The sequence below is a fragment of the Ruditapes philippinarum genome, unplaced genomic scaffold (genome assembly GCF_026571515.1).
Source record: "Ruditapes philippinarum isolate M1 unplaced genomic scaffold, ASM2657151v2 ctg341_1_1_1_1, whole genome shotgun sequence".
NCBI classification, from domain to species: Eukaryota; Metazoa; Mollusca; class Bivalvia; order Venerida; family Veneridae; genus Ruditapes; species Ruditapes philippinarum.
The window spans coordinates 26,085-51,898 of NW_026862255.1; the positions used below are offsets into that span (position 1 = coordinate 26,085).

At 33.9% G+C, this 25,814-nt stretch overlaps 2 protein-coding genes across 2 annotated transcripts in view; one reads left to right on the top strand and one right to left on the bottom strand.

Annotated features, from left to right (window-relative positions):
* Positions 1-25,814, top strand: part of LOC132718438 (protein sel-1 homolog 3-like) — a 53,636-nt gene that overhangs the window by 16,546 nt on the left and 11,276 nt on the right. The window contains exons 11-20 of the mRNA XM_060702138.1: positions 2,989-3,106; positions 3,791-3,852; positions 7,843-7,962; positions 8,462-8,599; positions 10,752-10,814; positions 12,972-13,145; positions 14,259-14,383; positions 15,513-15,596; positions 18,217-18,307; positions 19,613-19,703. Of these exons, the coding sequence (XP_060558121.1) occupies positions 2,989-3,106; positions 3,791-3,852; positions 7,843-7,962; positions 8,462-8,599; positions 10,752-10,814; positions 12,972-13,145; positions 14,259-14,383; positions 15,513-15,596; positions 18,217-18,307; positions 19,613-19,703 (1,066 nt within the window). The remainder of the gene's footprint in view (positions 1-2,988; positions 3,107-3,790; positions 3,853-7,842; positions 7,963-8,461; positions 8,600-10,751; positions 10,815-12,971; positions 13,146-14,258; positions 14,384-15,512; positions 15,597-18,216; positions 18,308-19,612; positions 19,704-25,814) is intronic.
* LOC132718439 (uncharacterized) lies at positions 19,877-24,750 on the bottom strand. Its single transcript, XM_060702139.1, has 2 exons — positions 21,671-24,750; positions 19,877-20,768 (listed from the first exon to the last, which is right to left on the bottom strand). The coding sequence occupies exon 1, from the start codon at positions 23,781-23,783 to the stop codon at positions 22,329-22,331; it is 1,455 nt and encodes a 484-aa protein (XP_060558122.1). The 5' UTR covers positions 23,784-24,750; the 3' UTR covers positions 19,877-20,768; positions 21,671-22,328.

Consider the following 25,814-nt stretch of genomic DNA (forward strand, 5'->3'; position numbering starts at 1 on the left):
GGGGAGGTCACTCTTACCGACTATTTTTTCAGCGCAACAGTTACTTCCCTTTGAAACCTTTCGCCATTTGCAATGTTATCAGAGGAAGTCACTCTAATCGATTCTTTTTGGAGCGCAACAGTTACCTCCCTTTAAACCTTACGCCATTTGCAATGTTATCAGGGGAAGTCACTCTAATCAATTCTTTTAGCTCAACAGTTACCTCCTTTTGAACCCTTACGCCATTTGCAATGTTTTCAGGGGAGGTCACTCTTACTTACTATTTTTGTGCGAAAGAGTCACCTCCCTTTTGAACCCTTCCGCCATTTACAATGTTATCAGGAGAGGTAACTCTTACCGACTCGATTTTTAGGGCAACAGTAGCCTCCCATTTGAACTTTTATGCCATTTGCAACGCCATCAGGGGAAGTCAATCTAACCGACTCTATTTTGAGCGCAACTGTAACCTACCTTTTCATTCGTCATTTTAAAATAACAATCTGAAATCTCGGAATCTGATTGGCCATTGTAAAATTAGTAAATTAACATAAAAATATTTTTCTGATATGGTACACGCGTCTAATTTTTGATTGATATTAAATAGTCTGGAAACGAAATATATGTACTCAAAAAAAAAATAGAAATCTGACTTCTTTTAAATATTTTCTAATTTGTGATTTAAATCAAAACATGTGAAGTGAGTATCCATGTATTGTCTAACAATATTGACCTGGCACTTCATTAACTTTCGTAAAGGTCATTTAACAGTATCTATCGAATATATCGATACATTTTCTAACTTCACTCGTCAGTGAGGTGTGGTGTATTGGTATAGATGTCGGACTACCGTTCTGAAGGTCTCTGGTTCGAATCCTTACCAACATTACCTTATGATTTTTTTTTAAAAATTTACTTTCAAAAAAATAACTTGAAATCGTTTTACTACAACTGGTTTTAGAATACCCTTTAAAGGGTGTTTTTATACACAATTATATTTTTTTGTTATTTCATTACAGAATCTTTCAACGCAACTCCTTGTGACATTATGCAATCTTATAATTATGCTTTAGCTCACACACGCTATAAAGGCAGTTACATGTATTTTAGATACTACACAGATACTGCACAGAACAAAACGGTTTGCAATAGTCTCTAGAAAATGGGAATTTAAAAATTAAAAGAAAAAAAAATCGCTGAAATAGGGTTTACGTCAATTGCGCTTGAGTGATTTTCAATTTTTCACCATTGTAACAATTGGATATTTACATTCATATCGATTTAAAAGTAGAACGTAACGGTTACGGAATATACCGATTTCAGGGTCAAATGCAAGAGTGCCAGGTCAATGTTGTTGAACAATACTATAGATACACTATACATGTTTTTGTTTTGACCGCGTATTGTCAGTAGAATGCAGCTAAGCGTAAAAGTTTACTTTTTGCACGTGAACCCAGTGCATGCTGAACGATGTCAGATTGACAATGATGTAAGGCACTATACATGTGTTCAATAACAATTTATTGTTATTCACTTCTAAATTTGAGAGCTTTCACAATACCACGTTTATCAGAAGCAGAGAGAAATCTAGCAATAGGAATGCTGCCGGGTGGGGCAAAGGTCCAAGGCCAGGTAGGCCAAGGGCAACTACCCAATGGGACGACCGTGCAATTATTTTAACTCACTTACGTGACAGGTTCTGACCGGCGACCTTGACCGCGTCCGCGTTTAACGTAACTGCAAAAACCATTCGCAATAGGTTGCGCGCGCAACAACGCCCAGTTAGAGCGTGACGCCCATATACAGGCGGTATTCTCACTTTACGCCATCTTCAGGCCCTATTAGGTGTGTATGTGCGCACCGTCACTGGCGGCGACGTGACTGGAATGCTGTCCTGTTTTCAGACGAGTATCGTTACAATCTCAGTCATGCCGACCGCCGTGTAAGGCGAGGATAACTCGCGCTCGCTTAGCTACAGCCAACGTCAATACCATGCAATGGCCAGCAATGTCTCCAGATATGAATCCGATAGAGCATATCTGGGATGTGCTTGGCAGAAATGTCCGACGACATCACGCCCCACAAAATATCCCCCATCTGACAAATGCATTGATAGCGGAATGGAACAATCTTCCAAATAACCTTGTTCAACGTTTCGTCAATTCTTTGCGTCGACACGTTGACGCAATACTTTGAGCCAGAGGTGGCCACAACGAATGAATTAAATGAAAAAAACGCATGCATTTTAAAACTGTTAATGAAATGATTAAAACCTATCTGCACGTAGTCAAAACGTTATAGCTACAAAATTGATAAGTTGAATTTGACCCTTTCCTTAGAACTAGCGTTATTTAACAAACTTAAACATAATTAATAAAAACAAAATGCATATCAATGTTGTGCATGCATCTCTTTTTCATGTCCAACATTCGTTTTTGCATTTCCTGAAAATAATAATAAAATGTACACTGTACAACTGTACACTGTACAACATTACTTGTGCCATAATAGGGAACGCAGCTTCTCATACATAGTTTATTAATTCTTTTATTCAAATTAGACATATTCACCTGTCAAGAATCTTTATAACTAATAATATAAACGTCACCATTATCCAATGAAAAGCGACGTTACAAACATGCAGTATTATAAATGTTATACGTTACGATTATCCAATGAAAACATGGCGTAACGTACGTGTGTATTTGCAATGTTTTGATAATACTGTTTGTAACGTCGCATTTCATTGGATAATCGTCGCGTTTATATAAACTACAATGTATATTAACGGCTGCTGTCAATTCATTAAGTACTTTCTTTTTCTCATATAAAAAGTTTGCTGTATTAAATATTCGTTTCAAAGATTCATGACTGGTTATAAGGCTGTATAAAAACGATTATTTGCAAAATAATTCTCGGTCTCTCGCCTTACGACTCGGTTTAAATATGCAAACACAAAAATGGCAAGAAAACGTTAAAACTTAAAATATAGACACCCATTATATCTTACAGAGTCAAGCATATCTTATGTTAGCTGCATTAGACAACCATAGATTGGCTGCCCTGTCACTTGGACACAAACATAGGTACGGTATTGATGGTGTCACGGAAGACTGGGAGCAGAGCTACCGTAAGTTCCTCGTGCAAGAAAAAAAAAACATATACAAACAAGACCTGAACCCTTATCCTGCTGAATTTGTGCAATTGTTTTACACTCGAAACAGTCCATTCAAATTTGAAAAGCTTTTTATTATTGGATAGCAAATATTGAGCACCCAACAGTGTAGAGCCTGGTCAGACTACACAGATTTGCAGGCTTGTATGGCTCTATACTGGAGGCAAAGGGCTATCACTTCCGGTTCCAACAGGTTAATGGTGAAGGGATCTTGTCCTCCGTCGTAAGCTCGATACACTTCATGTCCGACAAACGAACAAACATTTAAGTACAGAGTACAGATGTGCTGGCTATTTGTAACTTTATGTTTCAGCATATTAAGTTAAAAAACGAAATAAACATCAAAACTATCAACGTTTTACTCCATTACAAAAGCTTTCGACAAATTTAAACGTGGCTATTGGCATGGGTCGCGCTTTGAACAAACCAGCATGGCTATACTCACACGCTGGTTCTAATATTAAAAGCGCACCACATTTAAATACGGCAAATGTCATGAGTTTGTTTTATTTAATGACAAAGCTCCCTATATCAGAAAAGTGTCTATTTGAAAATTATTTTGACATGTCAGCATAACTGTTTTTGCTTCATTTTAAACATGCATATACTGTTGTAATTTAAGTAAAATAAACATTTCAGGCTATTTCAAGTTTGTTGCCGATACAACCAATGCAGACAAAGAAAAACATAAAGACACAGATGTAGGTTTTTTACACCTTATTCTCTTACTTTGAAGCGACACGCCTCCAAATAAGAAAAATAAATCTATAATTTGTGAAACGCGAAAATATTCACTATCCGAGTAAAACTTTGAATGTACAATGTTTCATGTACAAATTCACAATATTACAGAATTTACTCCTTTTATCGCAAAAAAGGAAAGAAAGAAGTCAACAGGCGTGCTACTTAAAAATTAAAAAAGCCCCCAAAACAACTTGTATAATTCGCAAAAAGTAATAGCAAAGTTAATAAAATGAGAATGTTTTATAAATTCTTTTACAACTTGGCGAAATTTTGCTAGTTAATGTTCAAGCCATAGTGCCTATACCACGTGACTCTCTGTGATCTGTCTGAAACCAAAAACAAATACCACCGAATCTGGCTGTTTTGCTTATCCGCCTATTTCTACTGCGTTACTAACGCAGTAAGGACCATTTTTGCATAATCTGACCTCTTTTTAATAATATTCGTGGATTGAAAGTGTCGTTTACAATGTGGTAACTTTGTCCACTTAACAATATTATACTTTTAAAAACATTTTCAAAATTTCATGAAAGTTAGTAGAATCTGAAGGCATGCTGCTTTAATATGTTTACGATAAATAGTTTCAACTCTGACAAGTCTAGATCTGTTTCTTGAGCTAAATGGTGATCCACATTTCAATACAAAGTCCAATTAAAGATGTTGTAATAGTCTAGCAATAGTCAAGTTTTTTACATCTCATAAACGTTTGGAACATCATCGTTTCAATCGGCGGTTTGCTTGTGATGTAAGCTAATTTATCAAATAAAGAAACGATAATTAAAACGACAATAGATAAAAGATATGCGAATTGAGCCGCATCCCAACCCACGGCTTTCTAGTAGTGCTTTCAGCCGGGGCCCTGGGTACAATTAATTCTTTACGTCGAAACACATTAGAGTACCAACGGTCACTATTGGAACGGAGAATCTTTATATAAGTCCTACCCTATGAATTATAAATTTACCACCACACATTCAGAGCGAGCTGTTACTATTGCTTTTCGGTTGCTACAAGATTTCAGTGTAGTAAAGAAATGTATAACAATATATATTATGCTGCTGGTGAATAAATAATCAACAGGAAATTACACAACACCCCTTAAAAAGACGTGCTATAAAAGGCGTGAGAGGTGACGAAAAAGAGGTTGGTGAAACCATATACGGCTGTTAATTTTCCTTGAGAAAACAAACAAAAGTTACTGGTGTGTTTGAAACATAGAACAGGTTTTACAAAAAGGAATGTGTAGTTGTTGTGTTTCTTCTTTTAGAGCTTTGCTGAAGTAGTTTTAAAAGATACTTTGCTGCTAATGTCTGTTGGCAGATTGCACTTAACTTGCAGAATATATGCAGAACGTCAAAGACTATGAAGTAAAAACATATGAACACAGCCATAAGGAACATTTGAAAGCAATACGGCAAACATAATATTATGGATATCAAATCCCGGCTCCTCTCTCTTGTTGTTGGTAAAAACACTACTCAATCCCCTGTTACCCCCTTTACACCTGAGGGGGGCGGGGTTACTTTTAACTTGTTTATTAAATGGAGCCAACATTTAGACTTTTGCATTGGTGACCAACTTTAAATCTTGTGAATTCATCTTTTGAATCACTGAATCATTAACGTTTACAATAACCTGGTTTGTTCATTCGTTTTATGGACCCTTTTCGCTTCTTGAATACCGTTTCATTTTTGTTCTTTTTGACAGGAACGCAATTGCATTCTTTTTGGGACAACATAAACAAGCAATAAGATTTCGTTTCAGTTAATGTAAAAGTATAAGCAGACCTTATTTTTTGTATTTGATTTATTCTACTTAAGAAATGAAATAATCATTTTTAAACATATATACACGTCCGGAATACATTGTAGTAGCAATTTTGAGAACATTCAATATTTAACTTTTCACGATTCCAGCTACATCATTGTGTTAATGAACGCAAAGTTGCAGCTTGACAAAGAGACATGTTTATCAATTATCATCATTATTATTACTTTAATTCCCGTTAACAAACTTGTTTACTTCCAACAGTAGTTTTATCTTTCCTTTCTAAGGGGATGGTGACAAAGTCTGGATGTTTTTTCCTGGTTTTCATTAGCATAACGCTTTACAGTTTCTCCAATACCTTGGTAACTTTAATGAATGTCTTTATATAATGACATATGGTGTCTTTAGAAGGCTTCAGTTTTCTTAACGTGTCTTAAAACGCTGCCGCTACTCTGGTTTCAGTCCTATATGAAAATAGCGAAAAGTCGAAACTTTAGAGGTCGTTCAAAAATAGGCAAATCTAAAATGTTGCTGACCTGGTTTGATTTAGCTTGTTCACAGCGTTCAAATTATCAATCACTCTGATGGAATAATGGTTTCGTAACTTTCGTTGCAGGGTGGACACGGGTTCAGTTCTCATTCCAGAGAGGATAATTTGAATAGTTTAGGCGTCAATTTGAATAATGAGTATAGTTGCAATTATGGTCAGAACATTGCGAATTTCGCCCATTCTTGTTCGGTGCCCACCTGGGCGCTTTATCAGTGGTTTGCGGGACTATAAAGTGCGGAAGAGTAAATAAAATGATTGTTGCTCTCCCTTGTTAATTGATCTGTCAAATTTACTGGGTTATTTAATTAATGTCAGTATCGATAGGGCGAAATAATTCAGTTTGATGAACACAATAAGATAGATTAAATATGAAATCCTAAAAAAGAGGCTCGAAAACGACAATATACATGATCAATCGTACAAGTAGATACCTAAATACTTTACTGGTTGTTATGCATCAACAATAAGATTTTTATAGACTCCTTTACATTTATCATACATATAAATGCACCGCCCAGTTAGTTCACTGATTGGTAAAGCGTTGGACGATCTCCGGACAGTGCAGGTCACTTTCATTGTGTTCATTGTGATTGATCATAAAACCCCTCCTACGGTCTTTCGCTTTTTCATGATCAAAAGTATCTAGCACTTCTTTGCAAAAGTGTAGACATCGAGTACTGTACTAAACTGTTTTACAGTTTGCCATGAAACATTTTTGCCCAATTTTGTTCGCAGCAATGACCTGGAAGCTAAAGTACAAAATCCAACGATCGCTGATTTTGAAAAGATGAGTCATCTCTACGAGGTATTTCTAGAAAAAGACTCATCCTGTTTTCCAGTTTTAAATTCCAAGTGTAGTCCTATGGTCATTTTCACTTTCAAGCAAATATCAAACAGTTTGCTTTTTCCGTTTTACGGCCTTTATGTTTCTTTCTTTCCCGAGCATGTTGAAAAGGTTAATAAGTACTGAGAGAACCATGTTGGTTATCATCACATCACTTTCTTAAAAAATAAGAAACTATTATCTAAACAAAAATGTGATCCCGTTACTTATTCCTTAAAGGAACTCCACTGAAGTCCAAAGACCTAAAAGCATAAAATTTGAATTCTATTACATAGATCAACTTTGACATTTAAAACAGAAAGATATGCAAAAGATATTTAAGAAATATATTCAGACAAAATTAAAAATCATATTTTTGGGCTATTTTAACCCGATTTGAATGAAAAAGCGAGCAACGCTTTTCATTCGGATTATTTTTTACCATCTGAATAATCATTCTGGAAAAAGGAGTGTAGAAATTTTATGTAATTTTGCGCAAATGTTATTGGTCTAGACCTACATCAAATGTAATATTAATCTCAAAATAAATATTTCCAGTCCCTCATATCAAACAACCTTTGAGGCCTGTGGTTTGCAACTGCATATTGAAACTGAAACGCCCGTACCGGACGCTTGAGAAGTGGTCTAGTTGTTGAAATGTCTGTCCCTCAACCTAGGGTCTGTGTTGTTTAAACCCTATTGTTTCCTAGCAAAGACAAGTGCTTGTTCAATCAAGTAAATAGAAGCATGTTTGGATTAAATAAAACAAACTTTGTGAGTATGTATATGTATCTTTTTGTATATCAGGTATTCACAGAGTCAATAAGACTGACAGATGAAGCGGCAATACATGAACAGACTGACGAAGATGGAGACATTTTTCATTGGTTGACTCTTCAAGCAAAACAGGGCGTTCTCTCTGCTCAGGTGACTAGTAAATTTCACAGTTACTTATACCCCCCACTGAAAAATTGAAACAACAACAACACATGTATTTTCGAGTTTTTCTTACATAAAGTTTTAAATCCATTTTAAATCCTCATTGAGCTAGGAATGTTATGATCCGGGTCTTTGTATCTGCCCTATTTTGTTTTGTTTCTCAACTATTTATTTGCCCAAAAGTTAGCTTTTAAAAATATTTTCCTTACAGTATAAACAGAACTATTTTTTTTGGTATTGGCGTCAAATTTTATGTAACAGAATTTGTTCTATTGGTGTCGCAATTATATCTAACTAATGGGAACTTAGTCCTTTGCCAATCTATTAGACTGTTTGCAAATTGCACATGGACGGAAGTTCATCGTGTTGATGTTGATGAACACCAAATTACAACATCTTTTTCTTTAGACAGAATTCCATCTATAAAAACACATCAGTTTTATGCGGATCATGAATAATAAATTGTAAATTCATTTTTTTTTTGAAGAATCGTATTGGACGAGCATTGTTTTGGGGTCAACAAGGACTAAAGAGAAACCTAGCGTCTGCTGTCGAATATTTCAAAATGAGCGCCGAAACTGGTGACGCTCAATCCCAGTATGACTATGGTATTGTACTGATGAGGGTAGGTACAAGTGTCGTCTGCGTTAAAAATAATTCTTGTACTCGTACTTTTTAAAAATAACTGTTGTGATTTTCTTCTGTTTTGCTGACAGATAAAAAATCCATCTGGCAACATTATGACGACATAAGTGTAAATCGTGGGTGTACAGGTCAAAGTCAAAAATAACTTGTAAATATTGTTCATTGTTAAATGTTTTGTTGAATAAATAATTGAGCCGCGCCATGACAAAACCAACATAACAAGTTTGCAACCACCATGAATCCAGACCAGCCTGCGCATCCGCGCAGTCTGATCAGGATCCATGCTGTTCGCTTACAAACCCCTTTAACAAGCAGAGAAACTGATAACGAACAGCATGGATCCTGATCAGACTGCGCGGATGCGCAGGCTGGTCTGGATCCATGCTGGTCGCAAACCCATAATGTTGGTTTTGTCGTGACACGGCTCATATGTTTAAACCAAGAACTACTTTACATTTTGCCGTAACTGTTTTAAGTTCATGTGAACAATCAAGAACCCACATGACTCACAGATAAATTGTGTATGTACCGTTAACATTCAATTGATAAAAATGAACAATATTCTTATCCTTTAGAAAGTTGTTATATTTTATCAGTAATTGGTCAATGACAATTTTCATAGTCAATCTTTTTTTAGCATATTCAGTTCAACTTGACAACGATTAACTTTGCATTATGACACTTCAAAGACGCATCATGCTTCAGAAATATTTTTTTAGTCTTTTGAAAGGCCTTACATGTGATAATGTTTTCATAATGAATTTAGAACATGCCAAATGTTGAACAGTACAAGAACATGTCAGATATTAAACAGTGCTTGCGGTCATAACAAAAATGAAGATAACGATATTTTGACTTTCATACAAAATACTAGAGCAATATAATTACACGAATTGCCAATTAAAGAGCAAACGATAGTGAACACCTAAAAATGCAAGTATTTTCTCGTGCTCGTTATGCTATTGTAGCTTTGGCAAAGGTATGCAAAAATTGAAGGTATACAAAATAGTGGTAAGTGCTAACTGTAAAATCATATGATTTAGCAAAAACAAAACTTCTTTCGTTATTTGTTACAAGATATAAGAAAACTGAGCAAAATGTTTACTAACAAAATTATCAACTGCTATTTTTATGTTTAGAATATTGTTTATACCAAAGTAAATGTACTGATAAAAAGGTTAACTAGTCACAAATAGCTCAAAATATACTTTAACCATTACCACTCTAAAAATCTTATAATAATAATTTTCAATTTTCATCTTTTTATTGAAAAAAAAAAAACAATAAAAAATAATGTACAAACTGATTAGCGAACTGTGAAGACCATGAATTTGGTCTGCACTAGTCAGATTCGCAAGAACAGGTTGAGTGTTAAATTACAAAGAGTTAACTGATACATATAAATTATTTTTTCTAAAAGCTGCACCATAAAAACCTAATGAAATGATATTGTTACTGATTTGAATTATCAAATTAATACGCAGAAAGTCCGAGCGGGGCCGAAGGCCCCGCGAGGGCTGTAGCGCTCTTAGATAACATGTATGACGCGTATCAATTCAAATGAAATCAAATTAAAAGTAAATGCAAATTTCAAAAAAATATATATCCTATACCTAATGAGCTGTGAAAAAAATCCTTAGTTAACTGGGCGCCGCCATTTTGAAATCCTTTTGAACTAAATATAGATATCACAGCGCTTTTAATGAGCGTCTACATAATTCAGAATTGCTAGCAGACGCATGCTTAATAACACTTCCCGTGAAAGAATGATGTACAAAATCAGAAAATAAACATTCATTTCATTCATAAGAACTATAGTAACGATATTAAATGTAAAAAGTTACTTTTAAATCCTTTTTGATAAATTAGCAAATTAAAAATAACGTAAAAACAACATATGTGGTTAGAGATTAACAGAAAATGTTGGACGGGATTTTTCAAACGCCGACGCATGCGCAGTGGTCCCTCTTCCGATGATAGGTTCAACACCACCAATTTATTCGTTTCTGTTAACGGTACAAAATCTGGTTAACATGTACACTAAACATGTAATGCTTTAATCATAAATCATAAGAGCTTACCGCGCCATAGGTAACACCTAATTTCATATTATGATTATTAATATTCTTCAGGGCCAAGGTGTAAAGAAAGATGTTGAAGCAGGACTTAACGAGTTACAGAAAGCAGCAAAACAGGTAAATGATGTCTCAAAATGTATATTACTTCCGTAATACGCGGAAAGTCCGAGCGGGGCCGAAGGCCCTGCGAAGGCTGTAGCACTCTTACATAACATGTATTTGGCGTATCAATTCAAATGAAATCAAATTAAAAGTAAATGAAAATTCCAAAAAAAAATATATATATCCTATACCTAAAGAGCTGTGTCAACTGGAGCTAAATATAGATAGCGCTTTTAATGAGCGTCTACATAATTCAGACTATGGCTAGCAGGCGCATGCTAAATAACACTACCGGTGAAAGAATGATGTACAAAATCAGAAAATAAACATTAATTTCATCCATAAGAACTATAGTAACGATGATAAATGCAAAACGTTACTTGATAAATCAGCACATTAAAAATAATGTAAAGACAACAGATGTGATTAGAGATTAACAAAAAATGGCAGACGGGAGTTTCCAAACGCCGATGCATGCGCAGTGGTCCCTCTTTCGATGGTAGGTTGAACACCACCAATTTATTTGTTTCTATTTACGGTACAAAATACCTGCATTAACTTATTAACGAATTGCATGATAGATCTGGTTAACATGTACACTAAACATGTTATGCTTAAATCATAAATCATAAGAGCTTTCCGCGCCATAGGTAGCACCTTATTTCATAATATTTATATCATAGCTCAAGAAGACACCAAGCTCGTAAGGAGAGTGCATTCCTTGACTAAAATTTAAAATTCTTATATGGATCAAGTGAAGCTCTTAAAATAGAAAAAATGCAAAGCATAAAGAAATATACTCAAATTAGATATCGATTTTTTGCGCAATTCTTAGTCTGATTTGAGTGAAAATCGTTGCAAGGATTTTCATTTTTTGGTCATTTTGCACTTTAAAAATGATTATTCTGTTAAAATAAGGTGAGGGAATGAATGATCTTAAATTTCCTATTATTTGTAATTGGTCCAGACCTCCATCTAAACATTTTCAGTTCCGTCATGCCAAAAAAACCCTTAGTGGAGTCCCTTGCCAGCGTTTAGATCTGTTCAATGAATATTTGACTTCGACCTTCAAATGTATTTAATTTTTACTAATATTATTATTCAGGCCGAAGGCCGGTCTGTTTTAAGTTTGACTTCCTGTAAAATTTACATGGAAGAACTGAATATAAGAAGAGTTTTCATTGGTCATTTTAAACTTACAAAATGAAATCTGGGAATCTAATTGGCCAAATAAAATTTAAAGGATTGTTCTTGTTATTCTAAGATGGTTCTTAACTAAAATGTAAATGACAGTTATTGCCATTATGAAATTAAATGTAAAGGATAGTTCTAAAGTAAAATGTACAGGATAGTTCTTTAACTTAATAGTTAAATTGCTCAGATATTTAAGTTCTGTTTAACAATACTTCTTGCACTCATTATATTTTCTAGTGAACTGTTATTTTAGGTAAAAACTTAATGAGTTTATTTTACACAAGATCTGAGTTTTACATTTTGTCCAAAATAACGAGAATAATACCAGAACGTTTCAGATACCCTTAAATAAATGTCTAATATAATTTATGATTATTGACGTGTCCAATTGATAAAATGTTTATAATTTATATATAATTTTGCATATTAATCAAGTATTTATGAAAAAAAATTGCCTTACCGATTGTGTACATGTAGATGTTAGTGTTAGAAATTGAGTTTACTCAATTTTTTTCTGGATTAATAACCCTGCAAGAAATTATTATGTCATTGTTATGCAAGCTATGCTGACATTTCTTTATGACTTTGCATGGAAAATTAATAACTAACTTATTCAGGTTAACCAGTTTTTCTTAGGCTCAAACTTTTATTGAAACGATAGATCTACCTCTTCTTTTTACATTGTTCATAGTAAAATGTATGAAGCTTAAAATGCAATATATTATCTTAATGATATAACAATAGTAAGCCTATTCATATAAAACTTTTTATCATCCCTTTTTTGTTATCATGTTCAGAATTGAAATTCAGTAAACTGACAAAAGAGGAAAATCTGCTAATAGAAAGCAATAATATTTTCCAAACTGTCATAATTATTGACTTTAATTAACATGTACAAAACATACATGTATGTTCTATAAAAACAACAACCATAAAGATCAACACTTTTGGAAGATGTTCAAATATTTACCTTTACAGAAAAATCCAGCTGCAATTAACGCTATAGGTTGGCACGCGATGAATTTTGAGCGGGACATGAAGAAAGCAGCCGAATATTATGAAAGGTCATACAGACTCGGTAACCCGGATGCAGCGTATAACCTGGGTATACTCCATTTATACGGTACTTATCCGGACAAAGAGAAGAACGCGGTAAGATAAGGTGTCGGCCTGGTGAATTTTCGCACTCTTTGTTCTATAGTAAATTAGTCTTATTTGAGGCTTACATCAACACTATCTAAGGCAAAAGAGGCCCGAAATATAATGTTAGCCATCAACTCTTTTGAGAAATCTCCATTCTGTGTTAACACTGTTTAAATTCATCACTTTGGAAACTCCTGACTACTGGTGCGTGGTACATCTTTAACCCTTCCGCCAACAAATGAGTTCCGGGAAAATACACAAAAAATAACTTTTAAAGTCATCCTATAACACACAAAAAAACTACACACATGCAATAAATACACTTCAATTATGACCGATCAGACTAGAGAAAACTTAAATTGGACCACTTCAAAAATTTAAAGAACTACCTACTACAACGGGTTCGGTCTAATTCCGTACCAGGCTGAGACCATAACTGTCATGTTCCTTTGTCTCTTCATTGCCAATTTACTTAGTTCTTGCGAAATATGATAAATTATTTTACTCGCTCCGTTTTAAACAGAAATAACACGAATTCCGGATGTTTTACCGGGAGTTTGGAAGTCATTCACTGCTTTATTTTGGCTTGTTGTTTCCAAAATGTAATGATTTTCCTTCTTTCACTATATAATTTGATTTCCAACTTTAGACATCTTGCAGGCTCTGACATTCAAATTTTGGAACTTAATTGAAGCCGTGTGAGTGAAAAAGTTAACTTTTTTATATATATAGTCTGTGAACAATAGTCTTCTCGATTAACTGGCATTTGGTTTCAACTCATTTGTATTTATTTGAATGGTATGTCACATTCTTGTTAAAATGTATTTTATTATACAGGGGTTAAATCAGTAATTTGGCAAATCAACATTATAAATGCAATTAAGTTGAAACGAAGTGCCTTTGACTGGATAACGTTATTTTTTGTGACAAAAATTAAAGGATCAAAAAGACATTGAGGTCATGTAGTTACAATCTTAAATATCAGTCAGTTACTGAATCACTCAATCAATCACTCAATCAAACACTGAATCAATAAATCACTCACTCAATCAGTCAATCACAACCTTTTTGTATTTTCTTGAGAACCGATATTAAAATGTGATTTTATTATTTTTCATCAAGGACTTGGCATTGGACTACTTTATATATGCTGCATCACGTGGACAGATAGACGCCGGGACAGCAGTTGCCTACCAGACTATCAAGGGCACGAGCAGACAACGCCGTAATGTATACACAGCTGTAGAGTAAGTTAGTTTCTCAGTCTTCTCAAAGGTCATGATGGTAATAATGATTATGGTGTTAAAGGGACTCCACTTTGGTTTTTGATTACACGGCGGGACTCGAGATTAAAAATCCATTGGATGGAAGTCAAGGGCAATAACTTGTGTCCAACATTTCAGATCATTCGCTCACCGCGTTTTTCCTGATTAACAATTCTAATTGTGAAAAATGACCAAAATTGAAAAGCGTTACTCAAATCGGGCTAAAATTAAAACAGAAGAAAGCAAATAAAAAATACAATATTCAAATCACTTCTGTGTATAATTCTTTACTATCTTTTGCATATCTTTCTTTTTTATCTTTCTTTTTCAAGTTACCAAGCTGGTCTATATAAGATTTTCAAGTTTTATGTTTTAGACTTTTGAATCTCAGTGGAGTTCCTCTAATAACGTGAATGAAACATTATTATGATGATAATGTTTATAATGATTACGATTAAAAGGTGATAAAAGTAAAGACATTTAAAGCAAAGGTTGGGAAATTAGTTGTTTCCAGCATTATGATAATGTGTAAAAGTATGAGATCATTTAAGGTCCGTTGCCCCAACGGCCATTGACGGTAGCGGGTTGCTCTACGTCACGTATTCACGCCTATCAGTTCTCGTTATTGTCACTTTAATATGTCAATGAACGGGAACTATCTTAAAAATACATACTAACTAGCACAGTATTGGAATTTAAATGAATGAAATTCGTCAACAGGAAAATTAATACTCACAAGTTGGAAGTGAAAGAAAGGTAGTCAATGACATTTGTTTTCTAAGACTGAGCAACCTTGTTATTGCCTTGGAATTTAGTTCCAGTTCCGGTTCTGGACCATATTTGATTACTCTGAGGCTAATATACGAAATAGTAGGTCCGGAAGGGTATAGTTGACTCGTTGAAGCTCTACAGCCTGATCCCTACATGACCCGGATCTTTTAATTTTGAATAATCAGATTAGTGGATTACAATAGAATTTTCACTACAAAATATTGCTCTACTAACGAGCACATGTCAATGATTGTGATTAAATCTATTTTTATACAAATTATAGGTCATCTGCTGCGTATGAATGTTTTAATATACACACAGTTTCAATTTCAATTTACAGGTGGGCTCGGTTTATCGCCGAGAAGAATCCCACGATTGGTCTTGTGCTTCGAAAAGCCCTTCAATTTTACCGGAAAGGGAAAAGGTATACTAATGTACTGAACTTCTTCTTTTTACATTTAGTTTTTAGCTCGACTATACGAAGTATATGGAGAGCTGTCCTACTCGCCCCGGCGTCGGCGTCCGCGTCCGCGTCCAGATTTTAGATTAAAGTTTTGGTGCAGTAAAATATTTTTCACTATAACTTTGTCATTTCTTAAGGTATCAACTTCAAACTTCAAATATATGTTCCTTATCATCAACCACATCTTATGTGACAATGTTCATAACTCTAGCACCAATATTTTCAGATTTATCTCCCTTTGAACTTAGAATTTTCCTTAAAAAATACTATTTTTTACTGTTACTTCTTTATTTCTTAAGGGATCAACCTCATACTTCAAATATATGTACCTTATCATCATCCCCATCTTATGTGACAAGGTTTATAACTCTAGCACCAATATTTTTAGATTCATCTCCACTTGAACTTATAATTTTCCTCAAAAAATGCTATTTCTTACTGTTTTTTCTTTATTTCTTAAGGGATCAACCTCATACTTCAAATATATTTACGTCATCCCCATCTTATGTGACAAGGTTCATAACTCTAGCACCAATATTTACAGATTTATCTCCCTTTGAACTTATAATTTTCCATAAAAAATAATATCTTAAATTTACTGTTTCTTATTTATTTCTAAGGGGATCAACTTCATACTTCAAATATATTTACAATGTACGTTATTATCATCCACATCTTATGTGACAAGGTTCATAACTCTAGCGCCAATATTGCAAGAAATATCTCCCCATAAACTTAGATTTTTTTTACTAGAAAAATGTTATTTTTTATTATAACTTTTTTATTTTTAAAGGTATCTACCTCAAACTTCAAATACTTATTCCTTATCATCAATTACATTTTATGTGACAATGTTCATAACTCTTGAAGCAATATTCACAGATTTATCTCTCTTTGAACTTAGGATTTTCTTTAAGAAATACAATAACCTCTTTACTTTTTAAGGTATCTACTTCAAACTTCAGATATATATTTCTTATCATTACACAAATGTTGTGTGACAAGGTCCATAACTCTAGCATGACTATTTCAAGAATTATTCCCCTTGATCTTGGAATTTATGTTGACAAATGTTATTTTTTTACTATAACTTAATGCATAATTATACATAATTGATTTTTCTTTCATAGTTTTGTCCTCCTTACTGCGTCCAGTATTTTATTAGTCGAACTTCGCTGTCTTTGTGACAGCTCTTGTTGTCAATATTTCTACTAAACACTTTTTTATAAAAAGAATGTTTATTTCATGCTTTCCAGTGTTTTATTGTAATATATCAGATGATTATATTCTGATACATGTAAACCACTACTGAAATTTATAAAATATAATTTCCACTGTAGCCGGACTATATCTGAATGCAGATGAAAAAAAAAATCATAAATAAATGGAATAACAGGCAGAAATAAATGCCGTCATACGTAATTTTGCTTCTTTAGGAAAAGAAAGTCGAGGTCTCCAAACATCATGTTAAATGTAACAAAATTAGAGAAATTTAACAGAACTATATTTAAAAATTGATGATGTGACGTCATGATGTGATAACGTCAAAAAGGAGAATGCGCGACGTTAAGCGGCAAAATCAGTAGAAAAATACTTAAAATCACTTAAAAAGCATGAAATAAAAAGAAAATCTATTTGGTTTACATATATGATTGAAATATATTTCATTCGTGAAAAAAAAGGCTACGCCACTCGTGAAAATATTGCATCTGATGTTCACTCAGTGAAATTATATTTCAATCTTACATGCAAAACACACAAATAAACTCTATATAATTATTCACTGCGCTACATATGAGCCGCGTCATGACAAAACCAACATAATTGGTCTGCGACCAGCATGGATCCAGACCAGCCTGCGCATCCGGGCAGTCTGATCAGGATCCATGCTGTTCGCTTACAAACCCTATAACAAGTAGAAAAACTGATAGCGAACAGCATGGATCCTGATTAGACTGCGCGGATGCGCAGGCTGGTCTGGATCCATGCTGGCCGCAAACCCATTATGTTGGTTTTGTCATATAGTAAATGCAATAACATTCTAAGGTTCGTTAAGCCCCCAAAAATGCTGTTTTAGTTATTATTTCCTTTTTTTACTTTTGGTGATTTGTTACCATTTCTGAAATGGTTATATAGTTTGACTATCATTCGCTTTTTGACCATTACATGTAAAGTCATATTGATTTACTACAAAGTATTGAGCCAAAATTTCACTTGATTTTCATTTTGCTACTTTTATGGCAAATTGTCGTTCACATTCAAGGCAACTTTCTTCACTTGATATTTGAAATACTTATAGAAAATGTTCACAATTTAGACAAATCCACTTTAACACTTAATCTGCTGGAACACCGTGATTAGTTTTTGTTACCAGTATAAAGGCAGGCCAGCCAGCATATCCGTGCAGTCTGGTCAGGCTTTTTACTGTCGGTAGCTCAATTTTACAATTTTGATATTGAAATCCCTTAAATATCGAACGGACTGTTCCAAATTTAAATCAGGGGTAACCATTACATTGATTCAACAGGTTGACATTTATATATTTCAAGAAATTGATATACTATAGTATTTTACTTTTCAGAGACATAAGTTTATTTTACTACGCTCTAGCAGCGGATGCCGGTGTTGAAGTTGGGTCATTCAACAATGCATGGTTATGTGAGGAGAATAAGGTAATAATGATAATGTAAGAGGCTATGTGGTCAAGGACTGGTGGTTATATGTTCCATTGTGAATCAGCTTTACCCCTCTATCGACCATTATTGAAATGCACGTTTGTAACAGTGATGTTATCATTATTCTGTATACAAGGCTGCAGTTTATGAATATGTTTTCCTTTGATAACAGAGGTTTTGTGTATTTAATTGAGTGTAGTGGCAAGGATTTTGTTTCCATGTTATAATGATAATAATTATATTACATGTAGTTCAATAGTCTCTTGACAGGTAATATGACCGTATATAAACGGTTGTTCGCAATATAACTATCTCGTTAAACGGCTCAGGTAATATATGCGACCAATCGTTTATATAGTGCCATATAACCTGTCAAAATCTTTATAACAAATAAAGTAATACTTTGATAACGTGGAAACAAAGTCCCTGCCACCGCATATTTATTAATTTTATGCTTACCCTGTACCATAAACAATGTTTGTTTTACACGTGTTTATAAACAACGTGCATTTTGTAACCATATATTTATTGACAGATTTCTATAAAAATTAGAGACCTCCTGTAAAGTTCTTATCCGGAACTTCGCATATGTAGCTTTAGCCAAGCCAATCCCCCGGTACAAACAAACAATCGTTTACTATAGTAGACTGCCGTTCATAATAGATTAGTCTGCTTGATGCACTTATTTTCCAAAATGTAAAAGCAATGGTAAACGTTCCAACTTGTACATTAGACAAAATAAATATACCTGCCCCAACAAACGTCCTGTTTTAAAACGAGTACGAAGTTTATTACGCAACTTATTAAGCATAAAACATAGTAAAATGTTTATAGCCACAGAAATACAAATGAATTTATACATACTATGAGAAACATAATTACTTTCCGGAAACTTTAAGGTGACAATATGCCCATCCAATGGTATATAGTAAGTCAACAGATGAAAATCAAAATAAGTTTACATTTTGTCATTATTCCTTTTAATGTTATCAGTTGCTTTGTTGCATGAATGATAAAGTACTCAGATGGCCCAAGGATGTGCATTTAAATATCCAAGGAATTTACCTGTAACATCTAATTCATAAAAAAGAGTGCAGTCGTTTTTAACTTAGGGAGATTTATATTTTATCCTGATCATATTTCAATATCAACTGTTGGTCAATCACCGTTAATAATAGTCAATCTTTTGAAATATATAGTTAATTTAGCTCCCCTTGACAAAGAAAAAATGAGCACAATGTCACTTTTATTATCATAATCAAATTGTAAATTATCATGCCATAATACTTTTATTCTTTCCAGGATGGCATCACGAGTTTTATTGAGAAAGAATGTATCTGGAGCCGATACAATATGTCTACACAACGAGAGCCACAGTTTGTTGATCCATACGGTAAATGTAAAAAAGATAATTTATTTGGCAATGAACCAATTTGTTGATCCAAGCGGTAAGTATAAAAAAAGATAATTTATTTGGCAATGAAACAATTTGTTGATTCATACGGTAAGTTACAAAATGATATTTTTTTTTTGCAATGAAACAATTTGTTGATCCATACGGTAAGTGTAAAAAGATTATGTATTTGGCAAAAACAAAATTTTGAGGATACTGTACGTGAAAACAAAGTTCAATTATTTGGCAACAAATTTTAAAATCGAAGTGCCGCTACTTCAATCCTTTTGTTTGTAAACATCTTGTCTCTAAAGGAATGGCAACAACAAAAAGTAAATAACTAGATGATGTTAATGGACTTTCTTTGTGTTTTGATACACAAAATAGGATTGTCGTATACTGACGTAGTTTTATAGGATCGGTCAATAAGGATGCTTTAAGTATGAAACAAACTACAAACTTAAAGTATTATAATAGAGCAGTGTTTAGGCCAATCAAATGCATTATTAAGAAATGCACATATAGGCCTAACACTAAAAACAACAACTTGTTTTCTTAAGCACTTTATTGATATTTCCTGCACTACATGTATATTACAGAAACATTCCAAATTCACACGACCTTATGATATACATACCCTTTTCTTCACAGAAGTAAAATTTGGTCAATGTGAGTTGTTATTTTATTTTTTTACATACATATATAACAAATAAATCAATAACAAATAAAGAAACAATGAAATTGAACATCAATATATACATGGCGATGAAAAATTCTATAGTAAAATACTAGCATAGCATTGTTACTGTTAAAATGTTTGACATTTACAACAGAAGAAGATGGCGATTGCCATTCAAGAACATCACACTGTGGCTATAAATAGAAGTCAATTAAGTGCCTTGTGAAATGCTATATGTGTTCAGAAGCGACCCAAGTTTGTTGTCAGGAATTCTGGGATGGCTACGGTATTTGCTTTCAAGTGTCATGGATCTTTGATATCTGTTGAAATTGACGCCATCATGCCGAAGATGTGGGAGCGATAGATGTCGCATCATTTTAGAATTACTGAAAGAAATAATAGGGTATCATTAGAAACTGTTTCAATGACGTAGCTAATATATGAACTCTTCAACTCTCCGAACAGACCTTATATTGTTATACCATATCAACAACAGCATCTTCAACGAATACAACTATTTGCTCCAAGTAAATAATTTGATTGCTGCTAATTAATACGTTGTGACACTCAATTTATGAGGCTTAATGTCAATGACAATTTTGTAAAGTCGCTCAATTTGGATAACTTCCCGCTCAATACCATAGCTTCAAAACCCGCATATGCGAGGGTTACAGCTAGCTTGCGAAAGGTATTATAGTAAAGCTATTCCACTAGCTTACGAAAGGTACGGTAAAGCTATAAAGCAAGCTTACGTAAGGTATGGTAAAGTTCATAACTATCTTAAGGTTTGGTAACGCTAAACAGCTACATATAACTAACGAAATGTATGGCAAAGCTTTACAGCTAGCTTACGAGCTATACAGCTAGCTTACAAAAGGTATGGCAAAGCTATACAGCTACATGTACCTCACTAAATGAATGGCAAAGCTTTTCAGGAAGCTAAGGTAATGTGCGTGATAGCTATACAGCTAGCTTATTAAAGGTATGGCTATCTCACTAAATGAATGGCAAAGCTTTTCAGGAAGCTAAGGTAAGGTACGTGAAAGCTATACAGCTAGCTTATTAAAGGTATGGCTACCTCACTAAATGAATGGCAAAGCTTTTCAGGAAGCTAAGGTAAGGTACGTGAAAGCTATACAGCTACCTTACAAAAGGTATGTGTTTTTATTTAGCTCCTCACTTACATGTGAAGTGTTGCAAAGATATGATATTCATCTATCCATCATGATGGTAACATTACTTTAAAATAATTCTAAGTTAAAAATCACAAATCATATTTAAGCAATACCTTGTCTCCGATGTTCCATACAGTAAGGCTGATGCCTCGGCAAGGATGGACCTGTTTTCAGAAATTATATCCACTGTATCCTCATTACCAACCTGGAAGAAAAATAAGAGAGAAAAAATGTATTTGATTGGCATATACGAGTTTTTCCAATTAAAATGTGCATTTCACGTGTGTAAGTGGCAAATTCCATTGAAAGGGCACACTTTTCCATTTGTAATTATACAGTTTTATACCTATATATACAGTTTTTTATAAGTAAACTATCGTTATTTGTGTCTTTTAAAATGTGATTCTTTTATTTATTGCTCTCTTTGTGCTGAAACATAACATAACTTATAGCTTTTCAAAGTTATCAACTGCTTAATTTTGGCATATTTTCTTATATCTCCCCCTATGTTCAGAGGATTCATTATGATGCTATTTTTGAACAAGATCTGTAAAAATTTCATTTTTCAACATCCTGTTAGAAGATCTTATAATAAATCAACTTTAAATTTTCTGTATAAAATGAGCCGCGTCATGACAAAACCAACATAGTGCGTTTGCGACCAGCATCCGCGCAGTCTGGTCAGGGTCTAAGCTGTTCTCTTACAAACCGTATAACAAGTAGACCCTATAACAAGTAGAGAAACTGATAGTGAACAGCATGGGATCCTGATCAGACTGCGCGGCTGTGCAGGCTGGTCTGGATCAATGCTGTCGCAAACCCATTATGTTGGTTTTGTCGTGACGCGGCTGAAATATACTTTAAGAAAAAAATGAGTACCTGTTTCACGGTATCGGGATCATACATTTTGACTGTCATAGTTGTATCAAGGTCAAGGTCAATGTTCTCCAAGGCGATACTTGCTTCACAAACTACGGTCTGTCGCTTCAAAATTCTTGACACTGTGCGGAGCTGTATATTCAGTACATAACCAATCAAATCTTCATCAGAATTCATGTAAAACGTCTTCTTAATATCAGCATTGCCGTTATTAGAACGAGTTGTCCGTGATTTTCCTTTTTGCGGTTTGCGCTTCCCCGTGAGTGTAACTTTACAGAGCATTTTTCTGTTGTTCTCCACTGAACTTTCTACAGAGTGTAAGATTATTCGTAACTGTCGTGACTTTTGGAAATGTTGCATGCTTATTGTAATTACTCCATCAGGTTTAGGTGTTTTACGCAAAACTGATGTATTCTTATTCTTTGTTGAAGCAGACGACAAACAGTTGAGGTTGAAAGACAGAGATTTTGCCATACATTCTTGGTCAAAAGAGACGCCGGCAGCCTTCTGTATATTATCCAACTTCTCGCAAAACACTGAATAATTTTTTGAAAACGTTTCTTCAAAGTCCGTCTTTGTTCTTTCATTTGGCGTTGTGTTACTGTCCGTACTAACATTTTTTGTTGACTCCTCATCATCTATTGCATCATCTTGTTTCAAATTTTCTAATTCTGTTCTCCACCAATACTTAGATGAATATTGTTCGTCTTCAAATGACTTCTGTTCATCCATTGATCCTTTGTAGTCAATACAGCAACCAGAATCTGTAGATTCTTTTTGTTGAGATACTAAACGGCCATAGGCGTTTTCATTCCCGATTGAAACTCTTTGGACAATTTCTGTGTGTACAATTTCGCTTTTTCTTCTTGACATCCTGTTATAGCACAAACTTGACGTCGATCCATCAAGGGCTCTGGCAGAAATAGACATGCTACAACTTGACGAATGAGCCGTCGTTGATTTCATTATATTTTTCACTTCTAAACTTGCATTATTTTTTTGATGAAAACCCTTTTCGATGTTAGAAAAACCATGTCTTGCGTCATCTTCAGGCCCGTTATCGTCGTTGTTAGAAGAACCATTCATCTCATCATCTTCAGGTCCGTCATTGTCTTGAAATGCTGATGACCAATATGATTTTAAGCGATTGAAGTAGGTACATTCCTCCGTCCTTAAATTTTCGAACTCTGCGCTTCTTTTCCTTTGGTAATTTTGCTTGCTGTAAAAAGACGCAATTTTGGCTCTCCGCGGCATTGTCTGCGTTCTTCGGAAAGATCTTCCAACACTTGCAATTACGTCTCCAACCCATTCTTTGGCTTTGTCTACAGATGCCCCTGGTTGTTCCATCTTCAATGTTGAATGGTATCTAATGAAGTGGTTTGAAGACTTTTTCTCTTATATAGGAAGACATGTGCTAATTGATATATCGACAATTCAATAATGGTTGAGATGTCCATACAAAAGTAGGAAGAGTGAAACATTTGTTATTCATAAGTTTTCTATCACAGGAGTGTTTAATTGTATCTTAAGTTTTATGGGAATGGTCACATAAGTTTTTTTCCGGCATGTTTTGTTTACAAGAGTGTGCTTTTACCTGTTTTCTCTTCATCATTAAAATATGTACAATAAACTTCTGATTGGAAATCGAAAATTACATGAAGAAAAAGTAATAGTTTTAAATTTAAGTAACGAATAATGTAGATTTTAATGTAATATACATTGCATTTATTGATATTTTAATGCAAAAAAATGCTGAATATTTAAGAAATAAAAGTAAAAATTTGTAGCTGCTATATAAGACTTTAGATAGGTTATTAAAAATAACAGGTTAAAAACATTACTGTGAATGAATGTTACAGTTTTATATTTGTTATATATGTTTGCTATTGAACACATGTTTGCTATTGTAACACATGGTTGTTATTGGACACATGTTCGCTGTTGTAAGACATCTTTCTTATTGAACACATTGAACACATCTTTGCTATTTAACACATGTTTGGCATTGTAAGACATATTTGCTATTGAACACATCTTTGCGATTTAACACATGTTTGCTATTGTAAGACTTCTTTGTTATTGTAACTTATGTTTGTTTTTTGACACATGTTTGCTATTGGACACACGTTTGCTATTGTAAGACAAATTTGCTATTGGACATATATTTGCTATTATAACACATTTACTTTTGAAACATATATTTGCTATTGGAACAAATTTTGTTATGGTACAAATGTTTGCTATTGAAACAATTCTTATTTTGCTTTTGTAACATATGTGGCTTTTGGGTCACAATATCTTAGATTAAGGTTTTATATTGATACTATTGTTCACTTATCAATAACAAATTGGGAGTGTTGCCCTAATGTTATGGTTATAAGAAGAATCGTATTTTACTGGTAGAATTTTTACATTTTTGTGGACATTTTATTTTTGAAAGTGACTTTAAGATGAATGCACAAGGTTTTGATACACCAAAGAAAAGATGAGTACTCACAGATCACAGAACTTCACTGCGGGCTTTAGACATTACGGCATAAGTAATATTTTTTTCAGAAATTAATGTTCTATTTAATGTACATAAAACCTAATAAATTGTGTGCAAAATTTCAGATAATTCGCTCTAGCCAGTTTTTTTTCCAGAATAATTATTTCAATTGTGTAAATGACCTTACATTGAGAGGCATCGCAACGCTTTTCTCTAAAATTGGGCTAAGAATAGTTCAAAAAGCGATTTCAATTTATTTCTTAGTATATTTCTTAATATCTATGTTCTAAGTGCCCCAGGTGATATATATTAGAAATTCACATTTGATGTCTGGAAATCTTTAAGTGGAGTTCCTTTTAACATAGTGTAGAAAGACGTAATACAATACAAATCTTTCAATAATATAAATAATCAACAATATATTATATACAATAACTTACAATGATGTATTCATGTCGACTTAATCATGGTCTGCACTTTTCGCTATTCGGTACGTACTTGTTGAGAGAAATGTTCCCCTAAAATGATGAATGGCTTAAGCCGCTTGATATTTCAAAAATTGATTTTTGCCTGATTTCAATATAAAAATTGTACTGTTAAGTAAGTACCAATATGCTGGATGCGTTGTTACGCCGCATGTTGCTCTCAGTGAATAGTTTGAATATAGCTCTCAGGTGAACTTTATACATCGACACCTTACTGCAATTGCGATGAATGCCTGGAAAGATTCACAGTTTGCCTTTACTTTGACATTTCGTCTTTCTGTTGTTGTAAAATGGTACTGTATCTATAAATGTAAAACATATGATTGATTTTATTTTTTACGTCAAGAAGGATTCCATTGCGTCAAGAAATTCGAACTTGTTAGTGTGGCGGCTTGTCGCAAAGAC

What these genes read in the sequence shown, in the direction of transcription:
- LOC132718439 (XM_060702139.1), bottom strand. Translation starts at nt 23,783, where the DNA reads ATGGAACAACCAGGGGCATCTGTAGACAAAGCCAAAGAATGGGTTGGA.